The sequence below is a fragment of the Gallus gallus genome, chromosome 11 (genome assembly GCF_016699485.2).
Source record: "Gallus gallus isolate bGalGal1 chromosome 11, bGalGal1.mat.broiler.GRCg7b, whole genome shotgun sequence".
NCBI classification, from domain to species: domain Eukaryota; kingdom Metazoa; phylum Chordata; class Aves; order Galliformes; family Phasianidae; genus Gallus; species Gallus gallus.
In genome coordinates, this window is record NC_052542.1 from 1,530,329 (window position 1) to 1,539,649 (window position 9,321).

Here is a 9,321-nt window from a genome sequence, read left to right on the forward strand (position 1 = left end):
GGTGGCTCTTTCCTTGAAGAAACAAGCCAGACGCGAGTGAGGCTTTCTGCCTGAAAGCCTGCAGCTGCTCTCCCTGCTCCCCGTGCCCGGTTCTCCCTCCCAATCCTCACTGAGGATAAGGCAGAGAGAGAGGAGCGGCTCGGCTGCGGGGCCGGGCGCTGGAGCGAGAGGGGCGGTGCGGTGCTCGCAGCCCGCCCCGCTGCCGGGCCTGCCTTCCCGCTGCGCCGCCGGGGTAAGAGCGGGGCCTGCAGTAGGCCGCGCGGCAGCCGCGGCCTGGCGTAGAGGCCATCCCGTGCGGGGTGCGACCTCGACGGGGGCCGCCTCTGCGAGAGGCCGGGGATGGGTGGGATGCGGCTAGGCCGTGCCGTGTGGGGGGAGGCGGACCGTGAGCGGGCGGGGAGGGGAGAGCTGGCGTTCAGCGTTGGAATATGGCTGCTTGGGAAAGGGAGGCTGCCCAGATGAGGAGCAGCTGGATGCTGTCGCTGGAGTGGGTGGCTTAGTGGCTTTCCTAGCCCTGCCCCGAGTGAGGGTTGTGAGCAGGGAGAGCCCTGAGCTCTGCAGCAGACTGGAAGCAAGGCCAGGCCAGCTCAGGTAATGGTGACTGGCTTCCTGGGGCCTTGCCAAGCTTGAGTTGGAATTTGATAGTTTGAGCCTTAATTAAAAGGCTGTGACAACGCTTGCGGTAAAAAGGAGGTGAAACTAGTGTAGGGTGGAGTGCTTGCCCATACTGAGGTCTGTAAAGCCTGTAGAGTGAGATTTAAGTTGGGTATAAGGAAGAAGCTTTTTCCAATAAAGACAGTGAAGCACTGGTACAGCCTGCCATGAGAGGTGGTGGTGCCCAGTCCCTGCAGACACCCAAGGTCAGGCTGGATGGCATTCGGAGTGCCTGGGGGAGCTGTAGGTGCCCCTGTTCATTGCTGGGAGTGAGACCAGATGGCCTTTAAGGGTGACTTCCAACTCAAACAATTCTATGATTCGTTTTACCTTTTCTCCCCAGCGTGCACTGAGGTAAAGGGTGCTGCTGAAGATACAACAAATCTTCATGAGCAAAAGTGAAACTAGGTGTGTTTTATGCTTATTGAAAGGCAACCAGGGTGGGGAAATGAGTGAAAACATTGCCTTAATGCTTTACCATGTGCTGCCTGTAGCAAGCTGATCACTGTGATGTACAGCTGGGTTGGCTTGAGGTGGTTACTTGGGTGAAGGAGGTTTTAGCCATTCTTCTTTCTGTTTGCCTCATAAATTTGTCAGCCCTTTTAATTTTCCTCCAGTATTTTTTCTTACTCTTTTGTAAGTCACTCTTTTGTGACTCCCTACCACAATATTTTGTTCTATTTTTCTTCTGAGGTAATGAAATGGATTTGAGGATGGTTAAAATCGTATGCTGAGGGATTTCCTGTCTCCTGTATTAATGCTGATTAAATAACATTGCTTAAATGAGAAATCTTAGTTTTTGAGTAGACTGACTGGCTGATTTCTGGTTTATGAACCTAAATTCTCCTTTGCCTGCGTTGTGCTGTGTACTGGAACAGATGGCAGAAGACTCACTAGCTTTGTGCAAGTGTGCTCGTGGAGCCTTGATTCATTTAGAACACAACTTTGCACTGCTTTCCTCTTCAACATCAAGCACAGGTTAGCACTGACCACAGATGCAAGAAAATCTTTTCTCACTTCAGATTTATCACCCTCTTTCCAAGTAGGCTGTAACACGGAAAATGTGTTTTGGTTGCAGGTGCAGCTACCAGGCTGTTGTCAGGGAGTATCTGTGAGGAGCTCTGCAAACATAGTTTGTTTTAGTGAAGGGGGAATGCATATTAGCTGTGGTCAGTTGGGAGAAAATGGAAGGAACAGCTGTGCTCCCTCTGTAAGGGTAGCTGCTGTTGTTTGTGTCTCCTAACTCTGTGTTTTGAGCATACTTTGAGCACTTGGATAAAATATTGGTGTAATTGGATGGAAAAAAAAAAAAAGATTTGTGGCTGTATGGGAGCTGTTGAGTCATGGCCTGAACTACTGATTGAGTACCTGGGGAAAGGACTGGGGAGCACAGGTGAAGGCAATTCAGCTGTGTGATAGGAAGGGGTGAAGCCTGGCTGCACCTCTCTTAGACCTCATGTAAGGGCTGACTGCCACTGGGGAAGGATCTCTTTTTGGAGATGTCTCCCTGGTGCAGCTTTCTCCTGCAAACCTGGGATCTTCTGACATGGGTGGGCAATCTCCTTCCCTTCCTCTATAGCATCTTTCTATTATGCTGGTCCTTTGTCATTGCACCTCTGGTAAAATGCCTTTTCCCATCATATTGGTCTGTCCAATTGCTACAGTGTCCCATCTGGTTAATTTGTATAGCTCTTGGCATGTTCTGCTTTGATCCAGAGGTCTAAATGCTTAAATATAAATACTTGTGTAGTGAGTAGAGTATTCAGAGCTCAGTGAAGAGCCAAAGTAGCAGCCATCCCTTCTTTACTTTCTGTGTGAAGAGTCGTGGAACTGATGACCCTTTTCATTTACAAATGGCGTTACTCAGTATAGCCCTTGTCCATTTTATTTTTCTCATTGATAGATGATTCTGTGAAGCATTCTCCTTTACGGAATATGGAAGTCAAGCAAGAGTATCCTTTAAAAAACAAACAAAACAACACAAAGCAGTAAAAAAAAAAATCCTTTATTTATATGTGCTTCTGATTGGAATTGTTTCTCTCTTTCTGTCTTTCAGATTATCAATCAGTCCAAGAATGAGCACATGTAAGAAGCCTTATGTTGACCAGACTACAAATCTTGGAAAGTTCGACCCTGAAATTCTTTCTGAAATCGAGAAGCTCTTTGCAAAGAAGTTTTCTTACACTAAGCCACTTAATAATGAATGGCAGCTGCCAGATCCCAGTGATGCCTTCACGTGTGACCACAAGGAATTCAACTCACTTCTTGATCTGAAGAACTCGATGAATGAAGTGAAGAATCAGCTTAGTGATAAGAATCTTATTGAATGGCATCAGCACACTTCGTTTACCAATAAAGCAGGAAAAATAATTCCTCATGTGAAGAAATCTGTGAATGCTGAGCTGTGCACCCAGGCCTGGTGCAAGTTTCATGAGATGCTGTGCAGTTTTCCTCTTCTCCCCGCAGAAGCTCTTCAGGAGGGACAGCTGAATTCTGTTCACCTCTGTGAAGCACCGGGAGCTTTTATAGCCAGCCTCAATCACTACTTGAAATCCCACCACATCCACTGTGACTGGAATTGGGTGGCTAATACTCTAAACCCATATCATGAAGCAAATGATACCCTTATGATGATTATGGATGACCGTCTTATAGCAAATACGCTGCCTTGGTGGCACTTTGGCCCAGACAATACTGGCGATGTGATGTCATTGAAACATCTGACAGGACTTCAGAACTTTGTCAGTAATATGGCCACAGTTCACTTAGTAACTGCTGATGGCAGTTTTGATTGCCAAGGAAACCCAGGTGAACAGGAAGCTCTCGTCTCACCCCTCCATTACTGTGAAACAGTCACCGCTTTAATGATCCTGGGTGCAGGAGGATCCTTTGTTTTGAAGATGTTTACCCTGTTTGAGCACTGTTCTACCAATCTTCTCTTCCTTCTGAACTGCTGCTTTGAGGAGGTCCATGTCTTCAAGCCAGCCACTAGCAAAGCTGGAAACTCAGAGGCCTATGTAATTTGTCTTCGTTACATGGGCAGAGAGAGCATTCATCTGCTGCTTTCTAAGATGATGCAGAACTTTGGGACAGATATGGTCAGCAAAGCTCTTTTCCCCCAGCATGTGATTCCAGAATCTTTTCTTAAAATACATGAAGAATGTTGCATGTTCTTCCACAGGTGCCAGGTAGAGACTATCTGTGAGAACATCTATCTTTTTGAGCACATGGAAGAAGCAGAGCAGACAAAACTGAACAAGTTAAGAGATTGTGCAGTAGAGTTCTTCATGCAAAGATTTTGTATGAAACCTATTGCTAGAAATAACTGGCTTGTCAAGAAATCTCAGGCTGGTTGCAGCATGAATGCAAAATGGTTTGGGCAAAGGAACAAATATTTTAGTACATACAATGAGAGAAAGATGCTGGAAACCCTGACGTGGAGTGATAAAGTGGCAAAGGGCTATTTAAATCATGTGGCTGAAGAACACAGCTTAAATAATGCTGGTAAAATGTGCGTTTTGGAAGGATTGTCTTCTAACCTTAAGTTTAACTTGTGGTACGTTTTGGAAGGAAAGAGGCTACCAGTGGTAAAATGCTCTCCGTTTTGTGATGGCCAAGTCTTGGAAAATCTTAACGAAGCTATGAATGAACTGGTGAGGAGGCCAAAAAGCAAACGGTTGCTGCAGCTTTGTCACTCCTGTGAGGTACTTCCTGGGGAGCAGATACTGGCAGAAGTGTCTGATCTTTCCCAATCTTATCAGGAGGTCCTGAATGGAAGATGTGAGGACAAATTCAAGTGCCTTGTGGTGGACTTCCCATCCCTTTCTGATACTGAAGGCCAGCCCAGTATGGAAATAAAGTGCCTAGACTCGGCCACGCTGCTGACTTTTAGCTTTTCTTTGCTTTATGATGGAGAACCAAAATACCAACAGCAGCTTTTGGAGTGTGTTCTGCATTCCCTGAATCAGCTTACAATAGGAGATGCATTGATTCTGCCTATTCTTTCCTGTTTTACACGTTTCACAGCTGGCCTGGTATTTGTACTGCATTGCTGTTTCAGATGCATCACATTTGCTTGTCCGACGTCCCACGAGCCACTAAAGACCTGCTCTGTTTTGCTGTGTGTTGGTTACCAGGGTGTCCCAAATCCAGTTATTGAGTACCTGCAACATCTGCATAAGCTAATGAGTTCTTTGCTAGACTCGGATTCTCCCAAGCAAGTTTTGCAGTTTGTGCCTATGGAGAGTCTCCTCCAGGGCAAACTATTGGAATTCTTGTGGGAGTTGAACACAGCCATTGCAAAGAGACAGCTCCACTTGCTTGTGCAAGCTAAGCAACAGCAAATGACTGGCAGTATTTCACTATAAAATAACCCTAGAATTGAGCAAGTTGCTACTATACCTTGTTTCTCAGGCAGGTAGAAGTTAGAAATGTTGTTGTGAGGGTAATGTCAACGCCATGCCTAAGTTTTACAGTCACAGCCCTGAGAGGATGTTTTGAGCTATCAACCCTACTTGTGATGTACTGGCCTGTAGAAACCTCTGGCTTAATCTCAGGTGTGGGAAGCTGGGGCAGTGATTGAAGTGGATAAACTGTTTCTTTTGTCACAGTTATCTGTTCAAATTTCCTAGTGTACCACCTGGATCAGTGATGTGGCCTTCGTGATGATAGGTGGTGTGGTGCCTTACATGTTTCTTCTGGCCAGACTGTGGTGGGCTTTGTTCTGTGACATTATCCCTCTTCTGCTGAGCTAAATGTGGGAGTTCTGACACCGCTGCCTTTTCTTATGGGGTTTGTGGGAGCCAAAAGTTGATGTTGGGACCACAGTGCCCAGCAGTATGCAAGCCTTGTTATGCAACTTGAGGGATGAGTGTCTTGAGAGCAGGCAACTGGCTTGCAGGAGCTGGATTGAAAACAACTGCCTTTAAGCAGTAGCAGAGGTGTCCAGGGAAAGAGTCTCTTTAACTTGAAATGTGAACACAAGGACCATGCTATATGGCCTAGGACAGGTGATTGTGTGGCTTCATCTCCCTGTCCCATCAATGGATGGAGTATTTTAACTTTGTTTTTTTTTTTTTTTTATGGGCACCTCCTTAACCTGATTTGGGACTCCTTGATTGAAGTGCTCTTAAGGAAGAACTGCAAATGTTTTTAGGCTAAAAGCGTGGTCGCGCAGGGCTCTGTGTTCCAAGAAATGCTTTGGAGGAGTGCTAAGATGAAGAAATGCGATACTTTCTTTGGGTTAAGATTTCATTTGGTTCTCCTTAGAGATAACAATGATGAAATTGCTGACTGACTGCTCCTTTAAGGGAGACAAATTTTATTTTTCATATTGCTCCTTTGAGAGCTGAATTTTGAAGCCTAACTCGTATATTAACATTTAGTTTTAAGTTTGTAGTTTACATGGGAAAACTTGCTTGGAGGGAGTAATGATGTTTGGAAGGAAAAATGATTTACTGCTGATATGTGCAGGATCTCTTAGAAGAATGTTGGAAATGTGGAGCCAGAAGGAAAATAGTCTCCTGATTAATTACCAGTCACCTTCTGGAAGCACTTCTAATTATGTAATATAGGAGCTTGAAGGATAATTGATTACTGGTAAGGATTAAAAGCAGTGCTGAAAAACTGTTTTGTCTGGAGGTGCTGCACATTTAATAAGCTTTTTTGCCACGTTGATTGGGGCAGAATTTCATGCATTTAACAGTTCATTTTTTATTTAAGCATTTGATAGGTGAATGAGTTGGTGGCTCAGGTCTGACTAACCAGTAGCATTTTCTAAAAGTCATGTTTTCTACAGCTGCATGTAGGTAGAAGCAGAGAAGCCTTGCTAACAAAAGCTTCAGGGGTTGGTCATTGTCCCCTTTCATTTATTTAAATGAGCTTTGCTCTGTCATGAGCTGAGTCATGCTTCCTCCCTCGGACCAGGATTTGGGATTTCTTTTAAAAAATACTGAAAATGAGAGAAAAAAGCAGGAAAGTAACATTGTAGAAGAATGACTGACTGACAAGATGGGTTCAAAGACCACCTGTAACAGTCTCCTTTACCTGAGTCCAAGCAGAATAAAGGTATTGTCAACTGAAGACAGCTCTGTGTCTCTGCTGGTGTTTCAGAGTTGATTTATGCATCTGAAACTTGCACTGAGCTGAAGCATATGAAAAGGCTTCTTTTAAGGCAGGGGCAAATGAGATTTCGAGTGCACGGGTGTTCTTGCATTGTGGTATTGTGCTGTGGAGGCTCAGGTAGCAGAAGCGTCCCAACCAGCAGATGAATAATGTGAGGTTTTTCTCCTAACATCAGTCTCATGTTTCTGAATTCTTATTGTGAAGTAAAATCTGAGCACCGCTCAGGATGTGTTTTTCAAACTTGAATTTTCAAGCTTTCCTTGGTCTGGTTTGCACATCTGGCAAACTATGCAGACTTCTCAGAGATTTCTCCAATCCCACCTTTCTGTTTCCCTTTATTCCTTAGTTTTTAAGACAAAGCATTTTGAATAGCCGCAGAATGAGAAGCCAGATCCCTAAAACACAGGAAATCCAATGTCATATGTGTCCTGGTGCCCCATTTGCTCTGGACCTATTCTGTTGGCAGCTGTCAGGAGGTGATGGGAGAAACCCTTTGGCAGCATCTGCTCCTTCTGTTAAGGAAAATATCTGATTTGGAAACTCTTCTGTTGTTGTTGTCTCAATGGCAGCAGTTTCAAAGTTAGGAATGACGCCTGTCTTTTTAATGTGAGAGTCCTGCATTGTCCTGGCTGTCTTTGGACCAAGAATTTCTTTGAGAAGTGACACTTAATTTCACTTGTGACTTTTGGAATATGTAAGAATGCATGGGAAGAATGCATTAACCTTTGCAGAGAGGGGCTGATGGCTCCCACGTTGGTTGGTGCTGTCAGTCCCTTTGGCTGATTGGGTTTCGGGTGATGGCTGATGAAGTGTCTCAGTGTCCTGGCTGCCTTTATGCTGGCCTCTTTTTTTTTTTTCTTTGACCTGTTTGGAGATGAACTGGTTATCAGCTCCCTTTTGTAGGAGCCTCAATCTTCACGCAGGAAAGATGGTGGGGGGGGGGAAGGCATAGACTGGTAGATATATAGGACATAGATTCAATCAAGGTGCGTGAAAACTTGAAGCAAAATTAGTTTTGCAGCTCTGCTACTGTGTGGAGGACCAATACCTATGTCCAGTGATCAGCTGTAAGCTCCACTGTTTATTTCTGAATGTCTGGATCTTCGTTTTAAGCTAGTGTAGTTGCGTGGAGGTTGAATGGATTGGATATCCCACCAACCAAATGTGTTTGTTTTCCTTTTTAGTTGAGTTGCATTGAGGCTTGCCAGATATTTTCACTGATCTTATGTGGATTTATTTGGATGTGCACAGATTGTGTGTGTTTTTGCCACTGGCTTTCCAATTTAATTTCTGCAAAACATAATGAGATTTATAGTATGAAATCCGGTAGCTTATTAAAATGGTACTAATTGGTGTCTATTCATCTTAATTTAAGCTGATCTATCAAATTACTGGTGGTAAAAGTAGAATATTTAGCTGAATTACAGTTTATTAAAAGCACAACTTGGGATTTAACAAGAAGGGCTTTGTGTTCCTTATGTAGAAAGTGGAAGAAGAAAAGAAGCCCCACACCTTGATTTCGGACCACTGTAACTGGGTGCTTTAGGATGCAATGAATGAAGTTTGGGCAGCAAGCTGAAGCCTCAGAGCCCTACCACCTCCTGCTACTGTTCCTGAAACCCACCTTTTGGCATCCGTTTAATTTACAGATGATTTTCAGCTTGTTAATTCTTAATGGTGAAGCGGAGGAAATCCTACGTTGTCTTACCATTTTGGGTGTTGTGAAATGCTCTTGTTTATCAGCTTTAAACAAGAGCCTCCATCTCAGCTGCAGCCTTTGAATATCTATCTCTTATTTTTTTTTTTTGGTGCTTTGAAGGCAGGGAGATGAAAATTTCCTCCCAGAAGCCTGGTAATGGTTTCTCCATCTCATTCTTGAAACCGTTTTCGCAGATGCTGTGCGGATATCCTCAGCTCCAGTTGTTTGCGTTGCATTCACCTGACAAAGATCAAGCGAGGCTGTTTATGCCAGCGCCGCGTTCAGCCTGTGGCTGCTCATTTCTCACTCTTCAGGGAGTAATCTGGGTTGCCGTTGAGCCCTCCTGTGCTGCTTGTGGGGGTCCAGAGCTGAATGCAGTTCTGAACAATGGAATTTGCTGAAATAATTAGCTGGTGGCTGTAGGGACTTAAACAAGCAGAACCTTTATGAGGCATTTAAATGCAGGGTGTTTTCCCACCAGCAAGGAGAGACCTTTCCTTGCTCAAAATTCTGTTTTAAAGAGGCTCTGAGGTGTAAGCACCTGTGCAAATAGTTTGCCAGTTGTGTGCTGCCTTTCTTGTGTGCACACAGTACATTTGTGCTTGCATATATGGGAACCTCCTTGACAATGGTACGGTGAGGAAGGTTTTTCTTTTGTAACTCATCAACGTGTGCTTTTCTTTTGAAGGGTGTGAATGTAATTTTTTTTGGATGTACATTATGGGGTGTTGGTTTACGTGGCTGTTGCGTATTTCCATTTGGCCCGCAAATGTGTGTTAAAAGGGCTTATCTAAATGGAAGGAAAACAAAGTGTATGCAGAGAAAATAAACTATATTCTATTTTA

The 9,321-nt window shown here is 44.3% G+C and overlaps 1 protein-coding gene across 6 annotated transcripts; it reads left to right on the plus strand.

Annotated features, from left to right (window-relative positions):
- Positions 1-9,321, plus strand: CMTR2 (cap methyltransferase 2). 6 transcript variants are annotated; one of them, XM_046899592.1, is made up of 4 exons: positions 1-232; positions 998-1,062; positions 1,533-1,632; positions 2,711-9,321. In XM_046899592.1, exon 4 carries the CDS (start codon positions 2,730-2,732, stop codon positions 5,019-5,021), a length of 2,292 nt encoding a protein of 763 aa, XP_046755548.1. In that variant the 5' UTR covers positions 1-232; positions 998-1,062; positions 1,533-1,632; positions 2,711-2,729; the 3' UTR covers positions 5,022-9,321. The 6 variants fall into 6 exon arrangements, with proteins under 6 accessions (XP_046755548.1, XP_025010064.2, XP_004944168.2 ...); XM_046899593.1 differs by having other exon boundaries at positions 194-591; XM_025154296.3 differs by lacking the exon at positions 1,533-1,632.